The sequence below is a fragment of the Hippopotamus amphibius genome, chromosome 2 (assembly GCF_030028045.1).
Source record: "Hippopotamus amphibius kiboko isolate mHipAmp2 chromosome 2, mHipAmp2.hap2, whole genome shotgun sequence".
Lineage (NCBI taxonomy): Eukaryota > Metazoa > Chordata > Mammalia > Artiodactyla > Hippopotamidae > Hippopotamus > Hippopotamus amphibius.
Genome location: NC_080187.1, coordinates 51,172,322 through 51,198,326, shown reverse-complemented (window position 1 = coordinate 51,198,326; position 26,005 = coordinate 51,172,322). Strand labels below are relative to the sequence as shown.

The window sequence follows — 26,005 nt, the reverse complement described above, 5'->3', positions numbered from 1 at the left end:
TTGGATAATGATCAGAGTTCTCAGGGTGAAAAGCCTTTTGTAGTCTCTAATTTGCACTGAGTATATACTGGCTTCTTGGTTGATTTCTGTCAGTTCTTAATCATTTAGGGTAATATCTGTAATATTTATCTTTGGGTATGAGTACATGGAAGATCACTGCACACCTTTGCTTTAGTACCAATACTGTTTGGAACTGAAGAAAGATTCATCTTTATTTTCACACGTATGCTGTGATTTCTGGCTGGTGATGGCTGTGAGCTCCTTGAGTTTCCTGGGCTCCACTTATATTCTAGAATTCTCCTTTTGTCTAGTTACCATGATCCCGTAAAATTTGGGAAAAAATAACAATGGCTCAAGGAGGGCATAGCCATGGCTTAATGCAGTGTACAGCTAACAGAACTCCCTTATTTGCAAAGAGAAAGAAAAATAGGGACTTGAAATTGAGAAGACGTGAGGGTTAGTGGCATTCCTCAGCACAATTTAAAACATTCTAAAAAATGGAAAAAAAAGTTTGTACATTAAAAACATGGTTCTAACATTTGTTTGTTTGTTTATAAATTTATTTATTTATTGGCTGCATTGGGTCTTCATTGCTGCACACGGGCTTTCTCTAGTTGCGGTGACCGGGGGCTATTCTTCATTGTGGCTTGCAGGCTCCTCAGTGTGGTGGCTTCTCTTGTTGCAGAGCACAGGCTCTAGATGTGTGGGCTTCAGTAGTTGTGGCACACAGGCTCAGTAGTTGTGGTACATGGGCTTAGTTGCTGCGCGGCATGTGGTATCTTCCTGGGGCAGGGATCGAACCCATGTCCCCTGCATTGGCAGGCGGATTCTTTTTTTTTTTAATTTTATTTATTTATTTATTATTTTTGGGGGGGTACACCAAGTGGCAGGCAGATTCTTAACCACTGCACCACCTAGGAAGTCCCTAATGTTTTTTTGTAAAGTTTCCTCTAGGAAAAGAATGTGAATTTTTCTACTCAGATAAAATTATCTCTGAATTTAGCTGTCATCTTTTTCTAACTGCCTCTTTTTTTATCGTTTCAGGTGAACCTCTTTGTGCTGCTCTCTGTAGTGTGTGTCCTCCTGAATTTAGCTGGATTTATCCTAGGCTGCCAAGGGGCCCAGTTCGTGTCCAGTGTGCCCAGGTGTGATCTGGTAAGCAGTCTTGAAACCTCCCTGTGGGCCTGGGCCGACCCTGGCCTGCTCGGCTTTCCTGGCAACACCCAGGACCAGGCAACATCCTAAAGCGAAACCTGAAGTTGGGAAAGGAAGCAGGAAAACAAAACAAAGAATTGCCTGCTAATTATTTTACTCAGGTTGTCAATTATTTTTTCCAAAGCACGGACCAGCCAGTAGAACCCCAGAACCACAGTGATAAAATACATCATTAGTTAGTGAATAAGTGGATCACTTGTCCACAATCAATATCTGTCTGCTCTCATCTAAAGAGGAAAGATGGATATTATCAGAATTCAGGTCAGCAGTCCTTTATCTGAAACATTTGGAGGCTAGCTGTGTTTCAGCATTCAGAATTTTTCCAATTTTTAGAAGATAAATGTGACACATAGACTGTTTATTCTGTAGCACCCCAGTGGAGTCTGGGACAGCAGTCTGTAATCAGAAGTTTTGGTGTCCAGAGCTTTTTGGATTTCAGAATTGTGGATAAGAGATTGTGGATCTGTAGTATACCATTTTTTTTCTTCTAATTTTTAGTTGTGGTAAAATACACGTAGCATAAAATTTACCATTTTAACCATTCAGTAGTGTTAAGTACATTCACATTGTTGTGTAACCAATCTCTAGAACTCTTTCTGTCTTGCAAAGCTGACACTCATACATTTTAAACAGCAAGTCCCTGTCCCCTCCTCCCCCTGGGCCTCTGGCAACCACTCTTCTACTTTTTGACGCTACAGATTTGACTGTTCTGGTTACCTGATATAAGTGGAATCATGCAATATTTGCCTTTTAGTAGTTGCTTATTTCACTTAGCATAACATCCTCAATCTGTACGCATGTTACAGTATGTGTCAGAATTTCCTTCCTTTTTAAGGCTGAATAATAAACATTCCACTGGATATAGAGGAAACATTTTGTTTATCCTTCATCCATCAGGAGGACACTTGGGTTCCTTCCACCTTTTCGCTGTTGTGAATAATGCCACCATTGAAATGGGTCAGTTCTCTGGAGTATATGCCCGGAGGTGGAATTGCTAGCTATCTCTGAACTTTTTAAGAGGACTTCTCAGTAACAAATATCAACCTGTGGCACAAAGCAAACGAAGTGGACCCTTTACAAGTTGTAATAAATCTCATCTACTTGGAACTTGGTTCCATGACAATCTCACCTTTCAAAACTAGCAGAATGCAAGTGAAGAAGGCTGCCGCATTTCTCAAAACACTGTGATCCAGTCCTTGCAGTGAAACTCCTGACCTTCCCAGACAGGAAAACTCCTTGTGGACTCACTGAAAACCTACTGCTCTTTCTTAACAACCCTTCACCATTTTTTTGATTTTTGTCATTCCCTTGCTTAAAAACCTTAAGCTTTGGAAGCACAGGCTCACAATATTTTCTGGTTTTTAAGGCTCTACATATTTGCCCTCATCCTGCCCTTCCGCTGCAGGAGCTCACACTCCCTGTAATGGAGCCCAAGCTCGCATGTCATTTCCCAGACCCCTGCCTTACTTTCCTGTGTCTGACAGTGCTCTCCCGACCATTTCCTGTCCTTTACTTCCCTGTTCATCCAAGTGGTGTCAGCCTTTTAAAACCTCATTCAACAATGATCTTCAGGAAGTAGTCCCTGATCCCCAGAGAAGATAGTCTTCCAGAATTCCTATCTGTACATCTCTGAAGCATTTCTCCTTTTCTTTTTTGGGCTGAAGGTATTCATACACCTGTCTTCTCTGTTCTACTGGTCTGGAATCTCCTTAAGAAGAGTATCTGGCTCTCTATTTTCTTGGGAGTTTTCAACCGCACCTCCCACACACTTCTTTACATGCATAGAGTTCCCAGAAAATAAATTTTAAACAAGGCTTGATCTTCCTGTTACTAATCACACAGAAAATTGGAAGGGGAAAAGAGAACAGACACCTACTAGAAGTAAAAAGTCATAATATATTGAAAGACAGTTCAACAAAAGAGTGGCGTCTATTATATGCAAGACACCATGCTAGAGACTGCAGAGTAGAAGGAAAAGTCAGACATCGTTTCTGACCTAGAAGTTTATCACATAGCAAGAGGAGTAGGATAACCATGGCAAGTGCTTGATCATTGTTTGTGGAGGGAATGAATAAACACCCAACTGCAAAGCAAGGGAGACTGTGATCGGCCATCAGAGTGAGACATGGTGCTCCGGGGATGCAAAAGAAGACGAGCTTGTACCCTTGGGAAGACGGGCAAAGGATACCTGGAGCATTGGTATTTAAGATGGGCATTGAACGATAAATAAATAAAGGGAGTGGGTCAAAGCCAAGAGAGGAGAGGATTCCAAGGACAGTGGTCAGAGGTTAGTGCAAGCGGTTAGATCACTGGTGGCACTGGAACAAACAGAAGCCAAATTGCAAGACGTAAGGGTCTGTATGGTTGACTTGTCTGGGAAACTCTGTGGTTCTCCACCCTGACTGCCTGTTAGAATCACCTGGGGGAACTTTTTAAAGAAAACCCAAGCGTGGGCCCCATACCCAGAGGTTCTCAGTTGCCCTGGAGTGGGGGCCTGGGTGTCAGGATTTTTAAAGCTTTTAAGTGTATTTTTAATTAAAAAATTTTCCTACCACAAAACCAACTCTGAGATTGTTCCTGATTATATAATTGTAAAAATTGGACAAGCCATAAAAGTATAGGACAGAACTTAAAAATCATTTGAAATCTCACTATTCTGAGATATCATACTTAACGATTTGGCAGGTTTTTTTGCATGTCCCTATGAATAAAAAAAAAACACACCTAATTTTTTCATCAATAGGACCATATTGTAATTGCTTTTCATTAGGGAGCCTATTTGACAAGTGGAATATTTCTGAGGAAGGGATGCTCTTCTTCCTTCTTTGCCTCGCCACTCACACCAGTCACCCCGAATCCATGGTAACAAGCTGGGGGATTTCCTTTCATGTTTTCATGCTCATGTAACCTTACATAGATGTGTATGGGTTGGGGTTATTCATGACTTATTCTTCAAAAATGGAATCTGTTGTATCTACTTCCTTGCATATTGTTTTTCTCACTTAAAGATACATTAGGTACAGCTCTAACACCCTTTTTTCCTTTGAACAAGTCAGTTCTCTATTTTCTTGTCGTCTGTTGTGGTTTGGGTTTTGGCAAATAGAAGCAGTGCTGCTACGAATACCATTCTGCAGATCTCCATCAGGGCTGTGACCTAAGCAGAGTAGGCTCCCAGGATAAGGATTGTTCTGTTTGTCTCTCTCTTTTTTTTTTTTAAATAACGAATTCAACCATTTGATGATTCTATCCATTTTTTTTTAAATTAAGATAAAATCTACAGACAGTTAAATGACCAGATCTCAAGTGTGCAGTTCATTGAGTTTTGACCAAAGTGTACAAATCCTCTCATGTATACACTCCAGGTAAGACCTAGAGCATTTTTATCACTTTAGAAAGTTCTTTGCTGTCTTCTTTCAGGCAGTCTTGACTCTCTCATAGGCAACCACTGTTCCAGTTTCTTTCACCATAGATTCTTTTTTTCCTGTTCTTGAACTTTATACAGGTGAAGGCATGTGGTACGTACCTTTTTATGTCTGACTCAGTTAGCTCAGCATGATGTTTTTGAGATTCATCCATGTTTTGGGGTAATATCAGTTGTTTGCCCTTCTCTCTCTCTTTTTAACCAGGGTAATATTTCATTGTATAAAAATACCAAAATTTGTTTTATCAGTTCTCCTGTTGATGGACATTTGGGTTGTTTTCAGTTTGGGGGTATTATAAACAAAGCTGTTGTGAATATTTTTATATAGTTTTTCTTTTTTGGTGGGCCTATTTTCATTTCTCTGGAGTAAATACATAGGTGTGGAATTGCTGGGTCACGTGGTACATGTTTGTCTAACTTTATAAGAAACTGCTCAACAGTTTTCTGAAGTTGTTGGGGAATAACTTAAATATTTAATTTAAAATGTATGGACAGTTCCTTTATTAAAGGGATTGAACTTACATTTCTACTAGTAACCCTCCATCTACAAGTGTTGCTCTCTAATTTCTTGCCAGTGTGATGGGGCTAAATCGAGATTTCATCATTGCTTTAATTTGCAGTTCAGTAATTGCTGAAGATGGCATCGTCATTTTTGGGAATACTTCCCAGAAGATTCTAATGTGCAGCTAGGGTAGAGAGCCATAATATTGATTGATGACGGGAGGAAGGAATGGATCTGACAGCTTCGGGTAATAGTATCAAGGATGAAAGATGGATGTTTTTCATTTAAGAATGGGGAGATTTGGGACTTCCTAGGTGGCGCAGTGGTGAAGAATCCACCTGCCAGTGCAGGGAACATGGGTTCGAGCCCTGCTCTGGGAAGATTCCACATGCCGTGGAGCAGCTAAGCCTGTGTGCCACAACTATTGAGCCTGTGCTCTAGAGCCCGTGAGCCACAACTGTTGAGCCCAAGTGCCGCAACTATTGAAGCCCATGCGCCTAGAGCCCGTGCTCCACAACAAGAGAAGCCACTACAATGGGGAGACTGCGCACCACAATGAAGAGTAGGCCCCGCTCGCAGCAACTAGAGAAAGCCCGTGTGCAGCAATGAAGACCCAACGCAGCCAATAAATAAAATAAATAAATAAATAATAAGTTAAAACAAAAACAAAACAAAAAAAACGATGTAAGAATGGGGAGATTTGAACAGGGTTGTTTGCAGATGGTTAAAGGGATTGAAGAGAAGTTAGAATAAATTTCCAGAAATACTGGGCAGAGATGGGATTAAAAGGGCAGGAACAGGAAGAACAAGGAACACAACATGCAGGGTTGGCTAGAATCATTTTGTACGGAGCCTCAGGGCTTTCCTATATCAGCTGGGCACAATGATAGATATTCATTATTGTTTGCATAAGGACTAATTTATAGATAGGATCCCTTGTTTAAAGGGGTTAATTCTCACTTATCTGGAAAATTTTGCCATCTAGACTGTCTCACCCCAAAGGTTCCAGATAGTTGAGGTTTCTGTATATTTGTGATTCTGTAGAACCATCTAGGGAGTGGATTCGTGATCTCCAAAGGAAAAGAATTTCTCCTTGGGATCAATAACAAGCCGCAGCTCAGGTTTAAGTTACAGAATAACAGTTTATTAAGAAGAGAGCGTACAACAGCTTCTGGCACAGACACCAGAAGGGGGTGGAGAGACCCTAGAAGGGGTCTTACATGAGCGTGTTATATACCTTTAGAGCAGAGTTAATTACGGTCCCCACCTTAGGATTATTAGGGTTGATTGTTAGGACTGATTGTTTCTATAGAAACGTTCGTGATACTCAAATAATTTCATTACTCGGTGATCTTGTGACGTCCCAGGTAACCCCCACCCTAGAGTCATAACAATCGGTCTTAAAGAATGAGTGAGGTTAAGTCACGTTTTTCCAGTTCTTCCACCCCTCCCCCAGCCAAGTCAGTCCCTGAAACTCTTATTTGGATGTCCGGGTTTGTATGAATAAGGGAGCCATGTGTGTACAGCCCACAGAGGACTGGTTTCTCTCTTAAAATAATGCCTTGGATCAAGAATGAACTCATGTGGGAAGGGAGTGTTTGTAAGATGACACGTAGTCTTACCTGAGGGAGGTAAAGTCCTCAGGTAAGATCTTGAGGCTTACACAAGTATAAGAAATGGAAGTTGCACTGTGTCACATTGAAAAATGTGCGCTTGGTTCCTGCTTGGGGAGAGAGGGCCTTGTGTACATGAACAGAATGAAGACATGAGAAGAATGAATCATCTCTATTAACTGCTTCTTTGTTAAACTAAATAATGCTGTTAGTATTAAAACAGGAAGTTCTCAGCTGGAAACTTTCAAGGAGGAAGCCCTTTGGGAGTAATATTTACCTTCTGAATTTAGCCCAGTGTAAGGATATTATTAACTATGGAAGAGGGGCCAAGAGAAAGTCAGCAATCCCTGAGCGGAAAGGATAGTTCCCACCTGCCTAGGGAAATCCTGTTTGAATGGCCAGAATAGTTTTCCTTTAGAAGGCAAGAATCTAGTATAGATATTAGCAGCAGGATGTACCTTCAAAAATGTGAGACAATGAAAGAAAAATTCAAATACAAACAGCCTTGTGCCTTTGTGTGTGGAGTTGTGGATCTAGGCGTGGGGATGTTGCTGAGATAACAGTCTCTGTGGACAAACCAGGAAAAGACAGAAACCAAGTTGTTATGAATTGATAGACTATGGAGTCCATCAGGGTAACTCTAGTTGTAATTCTTTGTATCAGAGGCAAAATTTATATCAAAATCTGGGCATCAGTGTTTAATATAGTAATGCATCCCTTTCAATATGATTTAAGGACAAGGAATAAAAAATGTTCTAGGATTCATGGAATTCTGGAACAGGCAAAACTAATCTATATGGAAAAAATATCCAAACAGTGGTTGCCTCTAGGGGATCGATGGGGACGGGGCATGAAGGAATTTTCTCTGGTGGTGGTATGTTCTATATGTTGATAAGGATTTGGGTTACAGAGGTGGAACATGGCTCAAAATTCCTTGAATGGTATGCTTATGATTTGTGTATGTAAATTTTGTGTGTGTGTGTGTGTATGTAAATTTCAGCTCAAAAGAAAAAACCAAACCAAAAAATGTGTAATCCAGTGGTACAAATTTTTCCCTTTGGCTTCCTAGTCAACTTGTATTAGAAGGAACTAAGTTTCCTCCTGATGTGGAAAATATCATGAAATTTACCACTGTGACTAGAGGGTAAGAATCTTAATTCAATGAGAAAAAAGACTTTTTTTTCTGTTAAGTAACTAAAACATTGTAGATGTTCAGTCATTCTTAAAGATTCCTGAAGAATTTTGCAGCTAGTGAAGTCAAAGCCACCTGTTTAATTTAACAAGTATGAAAGAGATGTGACCTTTTTAGCCAAAATAGAATAGTGAACTTTAACAGCTCAAGCTGCAGAGCAAGTGAGGATGAATGAATGGATCTGCTCCCAAATTATGGGTCTTATTAGCTCAAATCAGCTAGTACATATGTTCCCAACCGGATTCAATGGAAACTTGGAAAAGTGACCCAAAGTTTGCAAAGCATTTCACTGAAAATATATGACTCATCAGTAATGTTATCACTTCAGATAAAGAGAACTTGTACTAGAATCTGTGAGCACAGTGAAGATGTAAACTAAGAGATGTCTTTAATCCCTGCATGGTTTAGGGCTACTGTCCACCAAACAGACCCTGTGTTTCTTCCAGACACATGGTAGATTGAACTTCCTTGCTCTCTTGAATGAAGTGGAACCATATGATTTGTTTTGGAAATGAAATTGAGTTTGTGTGAGGAGTGTCATTTCCAAGAGGAAGATTTAAGCTAGGGTGACCAGATTTAGCAAATGAAAACACAGGACACCCAATTAAATTTGAATTTCAGATAAATAGCTAATAGTTTTTTACTATAAACAGATCTTGTGCAGTATTTGGGACATACTGACCCCAAGGAATGACTTGTTTATCTGAATTCAGATTTAACTGAGTGTCCTGCCTTTTACCTTGTAACCCTGTTTTAAGTGCCAATGTGCAATTCATCATATGCTCTCTATGTCTCTAGCATAGGAAGTAACAGTCCTCAGATAGTGGATGCTCCATCGACCTCGGCGCCTAAGGGACTGTAAAGAGCAGAGCCCTCTGCTGATCTGCACTGGACATGTAGCATAGTCAGGAGAGAACCTTGGTTGATTAAGCCACTGAAATTTGGGGGCTGGTTGTTACCACAGCATACCTTAGCCTGTCCAGACTGGTGTAGATACTGCCTGACACTGAATCTTGCCATATCTCGTTCTGTAAGATTGGTACTCTGTGGTGTGGCCTCTGTATTTTTACTTGATAATTAAATGACTGTTCTGCCTTTTCCCCTTAAGGTGGACTTAGGTGAAGGCAAGATTTGCTTCTGTTGTGAAGAATTTCAGCCAGCCAAATGCACAGACAAAGAAAATGCCTTGAAACTCTTCCCGGTTCAGCCTTGTAGTGCTGTTCACCTTCTACTCAAGGTATCTGGCGTGGATTCCACCCCACACCCCCCTCCCAAGTAAATACACCACAGTGACCCCAAGGCAGGCAAAGCTCCCTGAAGTATTCCTCCTCTGTTACCTCCTTCAAATAATACTGCTATGAGCGACCCCCTCATCAGTGACCTGGAGGCAGAAGGAACCACAGATTATTGGGTCTCTCTTAAGTTATAAATGGATGGCTTCTTTGTGTTCAAGAACTATAAGCTAGTGAAAAATGTAAAGGAGCTTAAATATATAAACGTGTCTATATGTATGTATATACATTTATGTGTACATATACAATACATGGCCACGTAGGCACACATATACACCCATGATGTAGCTACACATATATGTTGTAGTTTTAGGAGAACTTCTAAAGTGCTTGCCCGTTTGTCACTGTTCTGATGCTCCTTTGTTGGCTTAAATGAATCGTGTGGGCTGTTGAGGGCTGCTGTTCTAGACATAGACTAAGGAGACGTATTGGCTAGACAATACAAGAGAGATTCAAGACACTACCTCTTGTTTAATAGACTGCAGCTATACTAAGCAAAAGAGACGAGAAACATGATACCAGCTGAAGAGAAATACAAAACTAACCTTTATTAGGGAATTGGATAAAAATCGTGTCCTGACTTAAGGTCTGTTAGCCCAGTGAATGACAAGATCCGTTGGTGAACCCTGAGATACTAGCTTTTGGATGGTCCATCACCGATGGCTTTCTTTAGATCTTTGATTTGGGTTTATTTTTTTTTGTGAGAAAGAGGAATCTCTAAGCAAATAGAGAGGAGCTGCCAGCTCTCTGAGTTATGGAGGATATATAAAAACAGCCTTCTTTCTTTGGCTTTTGGATTTTTGGTAGCTGAGTCACCCCCACACTTTCTGAGTCAGGCCTTTGCTTGGGGAAAGCCCCGCTAAGGATCCAGGACTGCAGCAACAGAAACTTTTGGAATTGGCTTTGCTGCTATTTTGAGACGTGTGTTTAGAGGAGACAAGCCCTATTTATACTCGGGCTGGCCTGCCCCCGTGTTGTCTTAGTTGGGTGCCCAGGGCAGCTCTGCCAATGGCTCCTGAAATAGAATCAGTGGCCACAAATTAAGCAGCGTGCTGTCCTGCTGGGAGGCTGTGGGAGGGGGGGAGGTTGGGATTCACCATCACTGGGGACACCAACTTCAGAAGAGAAATTCAGTACTTTCCTGGAAGGGACATTTCCAGACAGGATTTTGTTGCAAAAAACCACATGGTAATACCAGGTCTGCCCAAGACAGGAAGCTTCTAAGATAAGTGTTTAAAATTAAGTTCACACTATGGCAGGAGAGTCAATAATAACCAGCATTTGTTTGGCACCCAGCCTGAGCCAAACACCATCTCAGTCCTTTACGTGCATTTTCTCATGAGAATTGTCTTACTGGGACAGTATTATTATTATTTTTAAAAGTTTTTATGTTGCATTCTGCTCATCAGTTTTGAAGTACTCAGGTGCGTCATTGTTTCCTGGTTCCAGAAAGTCCTTTTCGCGCTGTGTGCCTTGAATGCCCTCACCACCACCGTCTGCTTGGTGGCAGCCGCCCTTCGCTACCTCCAGATCTTTGCAGCCAGAAGATCCTGCGTCGTAAGTGCATGCAAGGTGGCAGCATGTCTGTGACTCCGCTCCGCTCACCCCCTGACCTTTTTGTGTCATCTGTTGCTTTTCTCCCCGAGCCTTTGTAGCGAAGGCTGTTGACTAACTGGGGTGCTGTTTAATTAGGATGAATCCCAGATTTCTGCAGAAGAAGTGGAGGAACACAGACGCATCCCAGACCCCGACGACTTTGTGCCGCCCGTGCCTCCCCCTTCTTATTTCGCCACATTTTACTCGTGCACACCCCGGATGAACCGCAGGTATCCTCCCTAAGTACTCCCACCCAGGTCTCTTTGGGCTGCTCTCAGTTTGAGGCTGAAGGGTCTCCAGAACTCACAGCACTGGCTCTGACTTCTCTCCAAAATCTAGATATTGTATCATTTTCTAGGATCTTCTGGTTTTTCTCTCTCTCTTTTGGTCTGACAAATTGCATGAAGCCAAAGAAAAGTCAAACCTTGACCTAAGGATCTAGTTTTTCAATTTCAATTAGCTTCCTAGGAAAACTGACACCCAGTGAGATAACTGCTGAAATTTGACATGATTGAGAACTGCTGTTGCCCTGGAAACGCTCTCAGTTGGGCCAAATCGATATTCATTGTAACACCATCAGCAGGGCCTCAAATCGTGAAATTCTTCCCAGCCATTAAAAAAGGATTAATTATTAATTACATCTCCTTGGTCTAGAAAAAAATAGACACCATGTTTATTTTCCTTTTCAAATTCTAGCTCAGGATGTGATCGTCTATTTCTTAAATCTTAGAAATCATTATTTGTAGAATGCAGTACTGCATGCATTCATTTAGTTGTTATCCAGTTCTAGAATTCTGCTTTTCTAAAGAAGGACTTCATTTATTCATTCAACAAACATTTAATCCATCCTTTGCTGCTTACTAGTCACTGTGCTGGGTTATTAAAATTCAAAATGAGTTATACCGACTTCCTCCCCCTTTCAAGGAGCTTACAGTCTAGGTCATTAAAAATGAGTGTTGAAAGGATCACGGTGGTACTCAAAAGGGAGATTATGAGTGCAAGAGGAGGACTATCTAACCCAGAATGGTGAGTGGGCTGCAGAGAGCTTGAAGGAAGAGTCAGCTGGTCAGGGTTGGCTTCCTGGACAAAGTGATGATCTTAGTCTGAATTTAAAGGCTAAAGCCTATGTTTAAATTTCTGAAAAAAAAATCTCTGAATTCTACAAGAATGACTAGTGTCTTTTCCTTGCTATTGAGAGGGCCGTGAATGTCTACTTTATAACCCTGAGGTACACGTGGAAAGTTGTCAAACAAATTTGGTGTCAGGCTTGGGGTTTTTGGAAATCCATTTTCTGGTGCTCAGGGCAGCCACACGTGATTTTGAAAGAGGTTACCAGTGGGAGCTCCCACCCAGATGCTCTGAATCTTCTTTTCAATGGATTTTCTTCCTGACTTGTCCCTCAGAATCATATCTAAAGCCCGCTCCAGCCTGTCCCCTGCCCACCCAGCTCAACGGAAGTAGAGATGCCCACAAAGCTGGAGGGGGAATCAGCTGGCTGGACAGGTGGCCTGGGGGACAGCTCAGCAACCCTGCTGTACAGGGACTGGTGGACTGGAATTTTGAAGCTTCAGGGGCCAGGATGGCTTCCCTCGTCTTTTAGGAAATGAGTCAAGAATTACAAAGGCCAGAGGGACATAGCAACAAAACACATATTCTTTGTGTTCATAGGACACGTTTGCTAAAACCATAGCCCAGTCTCAGGCTGTCTACAGAGGGCACATTGAAGGACAGTAAAAGTGCCTGTTATTTCATGGTTGGGGAGAGAAGTGCCCTCTTCAGGAAGAATTCCTTGGCTCTCTGAGGTTGTGGGTGAGTAGTTGGTTGACCTAAGAGGAGGCAACAGACAGATTTAATTTCCTGCAGTGGCAGAAAGGGAAAGTGACTCATGTGGGTTTAGAAATCGTGCTGACCTGTGGGATCCCCTGCCCCCACCTTCCCTTCTTCTCTCTTTCCGTTCTCTTCTCTGCGCCTCCATGCTTATAAGTGTGGGTCTTTGAGGATCTGGGTGCATCCCTGGATTTGTCCTTCTGAGTCCTGAGCCAGGCCCTGGCCAAATCTGAGTTGGAAGAAGACATCAGCGTCTCATCAAAGGCTTTATCAACCAGAACTTCCTGGGAAGAACGTGGGGAGGGGGTAAGGCAGAGTACCCTTGAGAGAAAAGGAATGCTTGGCCCAAAGTATATACCTAGAGCCCTAGCTCATTTCTCCAGTGGGCAAATACCCTCACTTTCTAAAATTCTACCAATATCTGAGGGTAGTCCACTTTTTTTTTTAACCTTTTATGTGTATGTTTTAATTGAAGTTGATTTACAATATTATATTAGTTTCAGGTGTACAACGTAGTGATTCAATATTTTTATAGCTTATACTCCATTTAAAGTTGTTACAAAACAATGGCTATATTTCCCTGTGCTGTACAAAATTTCGTGTTACTTCTCTATTTTATACATAGTAGTTTGTGTCTCCTAATCCCATGCCCCTGCCTCCCCCTGCCCCATGCCCACTTTCCTTTTTAAAATGGTTAAATTTGTTCACCTTTAGATACATATTCTATCAGAGATATTTTTAAATTTGACTGACTTTGCTAGATTCTCAGTATAAATCAACTTCATAGACACTAGCTGTTTAACCCCAGTTGGTAATTTTCTTTCTTATAAGCGGGCAGGCAGGAAGATTAACAGATGTTTTCATTAATATTTCCACAACCAGTTATGTTAAGAGTTTTCACGCAACACAGGCTCCGCATTTCCTGTAAGGTATTATGAGACCTCTCAAGAGGTTTATTTATTTAACTTCTATAAATACAGCCATTTCATGCATTGGTATCTCCTTGAGAAAGGGCTTCTCAAGTTACTGTCATAAACAGAAGCCTGATTGCAGTCAAGGCTTCTGTCCAAAGATGGTTATCTACTCTGTGAATCAATTTGTAAATACAAGAGGGCACTGTGTACCTCATCTTCTCTACTCCAGGGAGTCCCCCAGTCTCAGAAATTGGCTTGAGCCAGGACCAGAAAAGAGAGTCTCCAACCTGTTTCGTGAATGTGGAGCTGGTTGTACTGTGGGGATGTTACCTGCTAGAGAAAACTGAAGATGAGGGTGGGGAAGCCAGGTCAACTTGGGCATTTCTTAAAGGGGAAGGCAACAAGGCCCATTCATTTCCTTTCTGAATGAGCTTCAAAACTCAAACTCTAATGGAGTTGGGCTGTGCCAGGGCTTGACTCTGTGCTCAGCTGTTGGGCTGGGCAACGCTGCCTCACTCCCTGCTCCCACACCCCTACCAACATGTGCCCCATGGAAGGGCCAAGCTTTCCCAGCACATAGAGGAGGGTCATTCTTCGGTCAAGGTCATGTTAGTTACTCCATCAGTCTCGGATAAGTTCTCAGGGCCTATCTGTAGCATCAAAGCAGAACACATTTTGCACGATCTGTTTGGGTTTCCTGTTCATCTTCAGGTCTCATGAGCATGAACCAGCCAAGGTTTCCTGGAGACTTTGGGATGAATTTGAATAAGCCCAGGCTCTGGAGTCTCTTAAAAAGGTCACCCTGGGTGGGTCTCTTACTGTTTCTGAGCCTTAGTTTCCTCAGTCACCTGCCTTGTCACGTGGCTCCTGAGAGAATTGTTATGAGATAATGGGCTAAAAAAATCTTTCTAAAAACAAAAGCCCAGACTGTGCTCTATCATTGTTAGTTGCATAGTTTAAAATGCTCTTGGCATGTGTCTTATTCTTAAGAAATATTTAGTCCTTAATCTTACCCCTGCCTTATCAGGCAGCAATTTTCTAAAGAAACTCATTCTCAATAAAAGTCTGGTCACCTTTCCCAGATATAGTAGGGTTTTGATTTCAGCCACTGTAGTCCATTTCCTTTAGCAGTGGTCTCAATCCTGGCTGTGTCTTGGAACCACCTGGGAGCACTGACAGCATACAGATACCTGGGCCCCACCACAGGCACCTAGGGCAGAATTTCTAGAGGTAAGGTCTGGGCCATGCGCAGTTTAGGAACCCTCCTAGGTGATTCTACTCTATAGCTGGGTTGAGCACCATAAGGGATCAGGAACAAAACCTGCAGGAGACAGCAGACACATTTCTCTCCGTGGATCCTTATTTGCCCCAGAGTGATGCAAATAAAGAAAAGTTGCTTAATATGAAAGGAACTTTCCTTCTGCATCAACTCTAGCAGCATCTTCCATCTAAATGAGGCTTTGCTAGTCATTGTAATCACCACCAGAGAAGCCATTCATTTTGCAGCCAGTGTAGATAAAGTGTCCCCCCTCTTACCCGCAGTTTTCCTTGAAGAGATTCTGTAGTAGTTTAGGATCTAAAGTGGAGCCCGTTCCTCCCACTTCTTGGCCCTAATAAGCAAGCCCTCTCTTCTGTAGGAACATACAGGCAGCCACTGGGCTGGGAATATGAAACAAACAGCACCAGAGCTAACAAAGCTAGGGGATGAACTTTCCAGGCAAGGACACCGCAGTGAAGAAGCCCATGGGGAGTTGGCGGTGGGGTGGGGGGGGTGTGGGGGAGGCGGGCAGGAAAGGGTTTGTAAGCGCTGGAAAGATGCTCATGGGGTTATGCTAATGAAGGATTAAAGATTGGCTCTCTGGAGAGGAGGGAAGGAGTGCATAGGTCTCAGTGAGTAAAACAAGTCGCCTTGTTCATTGGTCAGGAAAGTCTTTAGTTGGGTCCAGGAAGAGTCTGGATTCCTAGAGTCACTCAGCGTTTATAGTTTTTAAACAGCTTTGGCTAGAAATGAAGAGTTGGCATGAAACCTTTGGGCAGGTCCTGCTCTAAGGGAGAAGAAGATCCCTTTCTTGATGACTTTACCAGGACTCCTCCCAGCCAGGCCAGAGAGGGACCGTTCCTGCACGTGCCACTCTCAGATGTGCCCTGTGTTACGTGCTGAGCTTGCACGCATCCCTGCCTGGGGTGTCAGCACGAGACCTTCTCCTTCCATCTCAGGTCAAGCCGGGGCTGAGAGTCTTGCTTCTGAAAAAAGATGCAGGAAAAAAGGGGAGCACTTTCTCATCTTTTCATTTGGGCTGCAGGAGTCTCATCCTTCCAAATCCCAGAATTCCAGAAGTTTTATTTTTAGGAAGACAGAATATCACATCTTTTTCAGTTTTTTCCCCCACCAATTGTGATTTTTGTAAATGGGCACAAATGAAACAACCATAAATGCAGAGAGCACCTTTCTAAAAAAAACAGAAAACAGTCCCTTGCAGGCAGCTGGCCCCAGAATTTGTCTTTTCATCACTAGTCTCCTTTAGTTTATGTCCATTTTTGCCTTTCAAGAACAAACATTCGGGACTTACCTGGTGGTCCAGGTAAGACTCATGCTTCCAGTGCAGAGGTTGTGGGTTTGATCCCTGATTGGGGAATTAAGATCCCACATACCACGCGTGGTGTGGCCAAAAAATTAAAAAATAAGTAAATAAAACTGGGACTTTAATAATAAAAAAAAGAGCAAACATTGAACTTTTGATATTCTCTCTTCTTTTCATTCTCCAACACTTCATGGCCTGAGTACAGGTTTTTTGGTCTTCTGTGTACTTTTTAAATAGTGATATAATTGACATATAACATTATATTGGTATCAGGTGGACAAGTAAGTATTGACTCAATATTTGTGTATATTGTGAAATGATCACCACAATAAGTCTAGTTAACATGCATCACTACATAGTTACACGTTTTTTTTCCCTTGGGGTAAGAATCTTTAAGATCTACTCTCTTAGCAACTTTCAAATATACTGTGTGATATTATTAACTATAGTCACCACGCCATGCTTTACACCCCCAGGATTTATTTACATGTATTTTATAACTGGAAGTTTTGTCATAGGTGCAGACTTTCATGTATTTTTAACTGTTATTTTCAAATTTAGGTTCCTTGTTATCTGGATAATTTGTGTGTGTGTATAATTTTCTGTGAATGCTGGCAGAAAATCTTGTGGGTTTTTTGTTTTTATCTTTTGCTATCAAAGATCCCTCACTCGCAGGACAAAAGCCACAGTACCTGGCACAGAGCAAGCGCTCCATCGGTATTTTTTGAACGACCACCTTTAGGAAGAGGCACTAGGTGATTGCTCCTGCAGCATTGCTGCTTTGCCTCTGAGCTGTGACATTGTTCACTTTTTTTTTTTTTGAAAAATGTATTCATTGTTTCAAATATTTATTTAACCAATAGTGAGCTTCTACCATGAATCAGACATTAGGGAAAGCTAGGCAAGAAACTTTTGTCATGTACTAATGTAACAAATAATTGTTTCCCTGAATTCTTAGTTTTTTTAAAAATTGAGGTAAAATTCACATAACATGAAAGTAGCCATTTGTAAGTGTACAATTCAGTGGCATTTAGTACATTCACAATGTGGTGCAGCCGTCACTTCCATATGGATGGTTCTAAAGCATTTTCATCACCTCCAAGGAGACCCCTACTTATTAAGCAGTCACTCCTCATTCCCCCATCTCCTCAAGCCCCTGGGCAACCACTAATTCGCTCTCTTTCTCTTATGGATTATTGTTTGCTTTTTGACCAGTGAATTTAAAGGGAATGATGGTATTGCATTTTCTATTTTGTCACTTGCCTAAGAATTCCGGGCACTCCATCGGAGAGCAGCTTAGGTTATTTTCCTGCTCCTGGACCAGGAGGTTGTAGCATGGAGGGGTGTGATTTTCCCCATTGTCAGTGGATAACCCTCCAGAGGTAGAGGCCAGTATGCAGGAGCCACTACCATCAGATGGCCAGAACTTGCTTCCTGATACCAAGATGCTCTTCCTAGGATGGTTGGTCCTGATGTTATTCCACTGCCGCATATCTATGGAGCGCGAATCAAAGGTGTGGAAGTGTTTTGTCCTCTGGACCCCCCACCTCCCTATGAAGCTGTGGTGAGCCAGATGGACCAGCAGCAGGTACTGTCCGTAGAATTTCTCTTTGGTACATTGAGGGCAAGTAGGAAAAGCAGCCGCACAGAGAACAGGGTGGGGTCGGGACCGTGTCCTATAGGTGTTTTTAAGTTCATGCCAGTCCAGATGATGGTTGAGTTGAATATCAACAAATAGCCTTCTTTTTTCCTGTGATTCAGGGATCTTCATTCCAAATGCCAGAAGGCTCAGAAGTTGCCACCAGCCCGTTGGAACCGATCTGTGCACCAGTGATTCAAGGTAATACATACGTTACTGCTGCCCAGACTCAGGATTCAGTAGATTAAAAAGGGTACAGTAGTGATCTGTATGATATTTTGTTTGAGGTCAGATATTCTTGGAGCAAATGGTTCAAGCTACAGCCTTTCTTCTGGGTGTAAAAATAGTATCAACTCTTAGGGCTTACAAGTAGGAAATAAAATGTGAATAGAAATAAAGATATCTTTAGAATCTTTTATGAATAACCAGACTGTTTTCAGAAATGGATTACAGAGTTTAATTTGGCTTTCCTGTGTTTTCTGATCTAAGATTTTTTTCTCCTGTTAAAATAAGATGAGCTCTTTTAAAGGGACAAAAAAAGTTTCATCTATTACAGAGCAGTTTGCTCATTTGTAACGAAGGACCCAGGTCATGCTGGCTTCACGTGTACTGAATGCTGATTTCCAATCCTGCATTAAATACTAGAATCAGTTTACATTTATCCTTGTAACTTAAGGGAGCATTGTTATCGCTTTCTCTCTTTGGAGAGGTTTTAAATGGCCCAGAGAACTGTCCACAGGACAAAATTGCAAACGACGATAAATAATGGACAAACTTTTAGCTATTTTAGATAGAGGTAATTTTTCAGCAGCACCATCTGGAATGGGCTTCGGCTCTGTTTACCTTCCATCTTAAGTAGAATTATGCAGCAGGGTTCTGTTTCTTAAGTATGTTTTTAATTCTTCCATTTCTTTTGTTTTTAATTCTTTTTTGGAAAAATTTTAATTATTTATTTGTGGCTGCCTTGGATCTTTGTTGCTACGCATGGGCTTTCTCTAGTTGTGGCGTTGGGGGGGCTACTCTTCATTGTGGCACACAGGCTTCTCATTGCAGTGGCTTTTCTGGTTGTGGAGCGTGGGCTGTAGGTGCGTGGGCTTCGGTAGTTGTGGCATGCAGTCTCAGTAGTTGTGGCGCATGGGCTTAGTTACTCCATGGCATGTGGGATCTTCCCAGACCAGGGATCGAACAGTGTCCTCCGCATTGGCAGGTGGATTCTTAACCACTGCACCACTAGGGAAGTCCCAGTTCTTCCATTTCTTAAAAAAAGTTTCCCAAACCACAAGTCAGTCTCACAAATGATGGGATTTTATTTTCCTGAGCAGCAGTCCCATTCCAGGTTGGTTTGACTTATTCATTTAGTGGCCACTGGCTCTTTAATTTGGCTTTCTGGGAGTTTCACAGCCCAGCCCGCAAACACCTCCTCTGCCTGCATTTGGCCTGAAGCCCCAGGGCAGCCACCTCACCTGTACCGGTATTACCTTCTATCTAATCAAGGTCAGCCTGAATTGTCAGAAAGGGTAAGATGGCTAGGACCTTTCCAGTGCTGCACAAGGATGCTTCACTGGAGAAGATTCTAAGCACCTTTAGGCATTTTGGCATAGTTTCTTTTTCTGCTCTTGGATTTAAAGTTTTTTGTTTGTTTGTTTTAGGTGTGGAGGGGTAGTTTGGAGAGGCAGCATTTCTTTTCCCACAGTGCTGCAAAATAAAAACCTAGTGGCGCACAGCCTAAACAAATATTATTAACTGTATTACCCTTGTCCCAGCAGATTTGGGCTCACAGGTGTTTCCTGCCCAACATTTCGAAGGTGCCAGCTGGTGAAATAATTTCTGTTTCTCCTCTTTAAAAAAAAATTAGGTGGGGACATTCCTAACACACCTGGAGAAGAAAGTGTGTCCATATCAACTGCCAACTCCAACCAGCTACGTCTGGCGAGGAGCCGGAGAGCCCTCCAACCCCTGAGGACAAGATCCAAGAGTGACCCTGTGCTGCATCATTCCGCAGAGAGAGGTGATGTCATTTCCCAAGCTCTTCGCAGAGTGCTGTGCTTGTTTGCCTAAAAGTGCCGAGTGGCTCTGACCGCCCAAGGCCCTTCGGTTCAAGAGAGAGCTTGGAGGGGGCTAAGAGGACTTGGGAAAATAAGATATTCTGCATGCACATTGGGGAGAGACCTCTATCACATCTTTTGAGGCTGTTAGGAATTTTTCTTGTCAAGTCACTATCAGCAGAAGCATTTGGTTGCACGTGATACTGTGCTGGGTACCACACGAAGAAAATAATGTAAACCAGTTCTGATTCCTAGATGCTCACAGTCTTGTGGGAATGAATATCTTCTCTTCAGGCAAAAGTCTAAGGGGTATGTTTTTTTACCCCCTCTTTTATCATTTAACAGTAGTTATCTTTTTACTGTGCATGAGTAGATTGAATTATTTAAATCTGACCTTGTTTTAAGAACTTTGGATAGAGTGAAACTCTCACACTCCGTCTCCCTTTCTGTTTTGAGTTTGTGTATCGATGTTATTTGAATAATTTTAAATTTTAACAGTTACAATTTTTTTAATTAAAAAAATTTTTTTAACTTAATATTGAATCTTCTTTTCTGAATATGTGACTACCTGAACATCTCCAAATACCTCTTCATTGTAGAACATTGTAAAAAATGAAGGAAATAAAGGAAGAAAATGAAAATCTTCTGTAATCCCACCAGCACAGACTTCTTCCTGTTCTAACAAGTGGCCTATGCTCTCTTCAAGCTCTGTGCAAATACAGCTTTGCAAACCCTCTGGCCCTGCTCTGTCCCAGGCCCCATGTCACCCCCTAGTTGGGTTCTGTCCCTCTGACAGCCTGTGTTGTTTGCCACAGCTCTGGACTGACCGTGTGGGAGCCAGAGAGAGCACTCCTCTTGTCTCTCCAGCGGCTTCTGCGCGGGGAGGAGTCCCACCCGGGACTTGCGCACCCTCTGCCCCCCAGGAGGCCAGCAGCCCAGCCCCTCAGCTCCCTGGATCTGTCTTCACTGTGGGGTCCTCTGCCCCACCTGGCAAGTTGAGGACTCGAGATGGCCACCTGCAGTTTCCACGAGAACTTGGCTGTCTGCACAGCTTAGCGAGATCTTTCCAGAACCCACTCCCCTTCTGCAGAGCTGCAGGGGCAAGGACGACACACCTGTTTATCTGTTGGAGCTTCTGCTGCTGACGGGACCAGGTTGCCTTCAAGTGACAGTGTAGTCCCTGACTCTGTCCTCACACATGAGTGTCTGTAGCGAGTGGTCCCAGAAGACTTGGGTTCTCTGTGTTGTGCACGTGGCAGCCAAGGAAGACAGCTGCCAACCCCTGTTTAGAACTCCTCAGGCCTACCTTTCCCCAGAGGAAAAGGAATGCTCCCCTTCCTCCACCCCTTTTCCCACCCCTGCCTCCTTTCTTCCTCGAAGATCTAAATTCCTCTTGTCAGACCTTCACAGACTGAAATCTCCGGCGTCGTGGATACTGAAGGCTGCTGGCTGGCTTATGGACATGTGGAGACCGGGCCTGATTTCACTTCACCCACCTGCCAGCACAGAAATGTTCTGCTAGCCCTTATGCCCTTGCCGGAGTAGGTAGTTGTGGAAATTAGAGCCTGCGGTGGATGTCCCAGACCCTCTGTTGACTTTCATAATGACGTGTACTTTTTCTGCACTAGATTTCTCTTTCTGTAATAGCCGTAGCGCTGCCTCCCAGCCGTGGCGTGACATCAATACTAGGAGTCAGTACAGTGCCCCTGAGGGTGTTTAGGACAAAGGTACAGTGAACCTAAGCAGAGCATTCCATTCATCCCACAAGTCTCATGTCTCCTCAGTTCCTCTCTTTCAGTGGCTTCTCCATCCCCCCCAGTAACGTGCTTCCGTCGGTCAACCATGTTTTTTCTGCCTGCCCGAACCATCGCCATGTGTTGGTCATCACCCTGTGAAACCATTACTCCGTTACGATTTGCATTCTGGATGCTCTTCTCTATCATCCTTTACCTTGATGGTTGTGTTTCATGTGGCACAATAATATATTTGGGGGACGTGTCCTGTTGACATTACACTTCAGGGAATAAGCTCGTGTCAGAGTTGTTGTTTTTCCTCTTCCTTCTGCAAGAGGAAAAGCAAGATGTGCATGGCTGTCAGCATTTGTCACACGTTTTCCACATGGAGTTTCGCGGCCCGTGCTGTTTCAGGTACAGATGTGTGTTCACGGGGCTTGGCCAACAAGTGCGTGTCGTTTGTCTCTGCCCACAGCCGTCCCCGTGCTCAGCTGTGAAGCTGCGACTCAGACTGAGGGAAGACCGGACCTGGCTGCGGTGACCTTGAGGAGAGGGTTGAGATCCCGAGCTTCGAGATGCAGACCGAGGTCTTTAATAGACTACAAATCTTACATGGACACCAAGCTGCTGGTGGCGAGGTTCCTGGAGCAGTCCTCCTGCAGCATGACCCCGGACATCCATGAACTGGTAGAAAACATTAAATCTGTTTTGAAGTCCGATGAGGAGCACATGGAGGAGGCCATCACAAGTGCCAGTTTTCTAGAACAGGTAGTTTGATTATTAATAGCAGGCATGAATCAGATAACTCATTCCCATAGCAGCTGGAGCAGCTTTTCTGGTTTCCTGTCCAAGGCACAGAACGTTCATGGTCACTGTATCAAGGGGAATGGGGTGAGGAGGTCTGGGGAAAGAGAGGAGGAAGTTGCATGCTTTCTTTTCAGATGTGGTGACTTTTGCACAGCCTTCTTGGCCCAAGAGAAGAGAAACCGATTTTTCCGGGATATGGAAGTGAGCCTGGAAAAAGAAAAGGGAGCAGCTCAGGGATGAAAGCAAGAGCTATGGGCAGTGTGGAGTACATTCAACATTCCATTTCCTAAGTTGAAAGTTTCCCTTGATCTGGCATGTTTTTTCAGCCCTTTGACAATGATGGACAGACGTGAATTTTAATACTGGCAAGATTCTGGGAGCTGTTCACCTTCCCGTGAAACGTTTGGCAAGATGACCTAAGCTGATAGACTTAAAGGAACAAACACCTTTTCCCTTCCATGGATTAAAAAACACATGGCAATCCTCAAAAAAGTTGCTGGTGAAAAGATAAAACTGGGCACGTAAATATTCCACTTGGGTGTCCGGTTTCTCATCTTTAAAGTGAAGGCTTGGGCTAGGTGGTCTGTACACCCATATCTCTGAGTGAATGGAATTTCCCTCTGATGCGAAGTGGGAATGGGTTTCAGCTTTCCTCACCCACCTCTTTCAAAAGCAGGATTTGCCTTTTGGGCGTTTGCTCTGTTGCTCTGTGTATGTGGGGTGGCATCGTAGACCTCAGTGCACAGTGGCTCACGGGTGTTACTTGACTGTGCCTTTGGGTGTTACCTGCCCATCAAATACCTCTTGAGTTGAATTGGTCTGATTATCAGGGTCATTGCCAGCTACCAGATCCTAGGTACATTTTTCAGGCAGATTGAACAAATCCCCATCTCACTTTCCTTTCTGTTCCCCTCCCCACCTGCTGGCCTCTTCTTACAGAAGCCAGGAGCCAAATTCTATCCCATCCCTCAGGACTGTGGGGAGCAGAACAGTCTGATCACTCGTGTAAAGAGATACACGAACCATGGGCCCTTTTGTTGTTTGCGTTCTGAAAAGAGTGGTCAGCCAGCGGTCCTAGGTCAGGCTCCAGTTGGTAGCCTGTGTAGGAGAGAGGTTTACATCTGCATGTGCCTGGTCTCCTCCAGGTGTCATGCCCTGCCTCCCTCCCTCTCTTCACCCCAACTGCCTGATAAACAGAAGCAAGTATCTGCAACTCTCAGGTTCTGGTGAGGTAAGAGCTGGAGCATCGGCGGAGCTGTTGGTCTGGACCTTCTGCAAAATCTTGCTTGATGGAAAATAGCTGGGGAAAATGAACAAGGGCTTATAGTCCAACAGATGCTTTCACTATAAATGTTTGCTAGGTCTTTGTGTGCAAACTGGATCAAAGTTCAGGTACGGGGATTGCTGCAGTAGACTCTGGGCCGCCGGCAGGGGCTTCCGGAACTGGACCCCAACGGTGAGATATCGTCATGCCACACCGCCACCTGGACAGAAGGAGGCAGAGACGAGGGGAAGGGGCTTTTGTTTCTGACTCTACCCAGCTTTGCCCATTTTCCCCTTCTCTAGTGTTACTGGGATATGTTTTTATATCCATTTTAATTTTTACTAATATCAAAACTGCTTGTCCTAACTTACCATGTAATAATCGTAGACATCTATGAATGTTGGAATTTTCTTCTTACTCAGGAAACAAAGATAGCCTTAAAGACAAATATAATAATAGCGCGTTAGAAAAATTTAATGTCCCATCTTTTGGGGGAATTAAACTTTAAATGACCTTAAAAATCTCAGAGTGGTGCAAACTAAACAGAAAGTCATCTCAGTGATTGTTCTTTTGATGTTAGATGGTAATAAAGCACTTGAGTTTTTCCCAAGGTGCTAACAACAATATGGGTCATACAGACATGACTGTGTAAATTTAAAAAAATTTTATGTACACGACAGTTCTCCCCTTACCGACCTCAGCTGGATCACAGATGGCCCATTTCTGGTATTGTATGATATATTTAAACTTACGTATGTGCTACCTTGCAAAACAGATCTAGCAGTAGAAACATTCTTCAGAGTTTTTCACAAATGAATTGGCCTAGTTTTTGTTGTTTATCATGTTTTTTTATTGAAGAGTTAGATCAGTTGGAAGCATCATTAGTTTTGGTTGACATTTTGTAAACTTAACCAGACCAGTGGTTATAAAGTTTTCAAGTATATCGTGATCACCTAGGTTCTTGTTAAAAATACAGATGCCCAAGCCCCATTCCAGGTTCCCATGTCAGAACTGCTGTGGAGGGAGCAGGGAATCTACATTGCTCACAAGCTCCCCTCGCCTCGTGATGTGCAGACCCAATAAGAATCACTGGCTGAGACCACAGGGAAGCTGGAAAAAAAGCAATGAGAAGAATGTTAAATATAAAGCAGAAAATTGCAGTAGACACATAGTTAAGCATGGTAGGTCTGCAGTGGAAACAGTAGAAAATTGGGGGTATTTCTTAGAAACTTCAGAAAAGAGCCAACATGTTAAAAGATTGAAATTCTAAGTGGGTTCCACTTTGGGAAAACACCCTTTTCTCTTTTCCGAGGCAACTAAAGTACATATCACATGGATGGATATAGGAGGCAGGACCACATCTGGTGAAGCTTAACCTCTTGTCACCCTGTTCATTCTCCCACAGATCATGGCCCCGACGCGGCCCAGCACTCCCAGGGCCCTGGTGCTGCCCTCGCGGAGACAGCCTGGCCTGTTGCACCTGCGGAGCTGTGGAGATCTGAGCACCTTTGTCCCCGCAGGGAGGCCGAGAGCTGATAGGAGGCCCCGGAGGGCGGAGGCTGAGCGGCCACACAGCCTCATCGGCGTCATCAGAGAGACTGTCCTGTGAAGCTGCGGGGCCAGGGCTCCTGAGGAGCAGGAAGGAAGGTGGGCCCGGGAAGGCAGAGAGCCCCTCTGGGTACTCCTCAGAAAGGGGGGCACTCTGGACAACATTTATTCCTGCCCTTTGCCTCCACTTTCTGCTGGTCGAGGGCACTCGAGGGGAAATGACAAGTTCTTCCGGACCCGTTTGGCTTTTGGATGTGCTGAGTTGGAGGCCGTGAACGAAGCCACATCTTCTCTGCCTGGGTCTGCCCTGCTGTGGGTGGAAACAGCTCAGGATTCTGTGCCCACCACACCCCTCCCGGCCCCCTTCCTCACTGAGTTCTTTCCCTAGCTGGAAGGCAGATCAGCTGGGCGGCTATTTGCTGCCAAGTGAGAGTGGAACTGGCATGGAAGCAGGCTGATTAACCCCGATATTCTGCAATCGTCAAGCCTCATGTTTAGATCACTTTCAAATCACACTGTCTTTTGGAAAAACAGGAAACTTGTTCGGTGACAAAGTTTATTGAAAGACATTTAGGGAGAGAATTCTTGTTGATTCCATTTATTCATGCTTGCAAAACTAGAGATGGCTAAAGCAGAACTGAGAATAAAAATGTTTACCTTGGACCTCCGGGCTCACTGTGCAACATTTGTTTATGTGTAGGTGGCCAGGCCTTACCTTACAGCGGGTTGGAAACTTAGAACGGTGGTGGTCAGGTGGTCAGGTCCGGGCAGGCCACCAAGCCAGCTTAATCTTGAAAGCACCTAAGCCCCTGAAC

General features: G+C 43.5%; 1 protein-coding gene across 1 annotated transcript in view; it reads left to right on the top strand.

Annotated features, from left to right (window-relative positions):
- ENTREP1 (endosomal transmembrane epsin interactor 1) overlaps positions 1 to 25,352 on the top strand; it is a 61,384-nt gene extending 36,032 nt beyond the window's left edge. The window contains exons 3-11 of the mRNA XM_057723360.1: positions 1,045 to 1,155; positions 9,052 to 9,180; positions 10,685 to 10,792; positions 10,928 to 11,061; positions 17,613 to 17,742; positions 17,916 to 17,994; positions 19,649 to 19,801; positions 22,047 to 22,339; positions 25,048 to 25,352. Of these exons, the coding sequence (XP_057579343.1) occupies positions 1,045 to 1,155; positions 9,052 to 9,180; positions 10,685 to 10,792; positions 10,928 to 11,061; positions 17,613 to 17,742; positions 17,916 to 17,994; positions 19,649 to 19,801; positions 22,047 to 22,339; positions 25,048 to 25,251 (1,341 nt within the window). The 3' untranslated portion in view covers positions 25,252 to 25,352. The remainder of the gene's footprint in view (positions 1 to 1,044; positions 1,156 to 9,051; positions 9,181 to 10,684; positions 10,793 to 10,927; positions 11,062 to 17,612; positions 17,743 to 17,915; positions 17,995 to 19,648; positions 19,802 to 22,046; positions 22,340 to 25,047) is intronic.
- Positions 25,353 to 26,005: the final 653 nt, after the last annotated feature.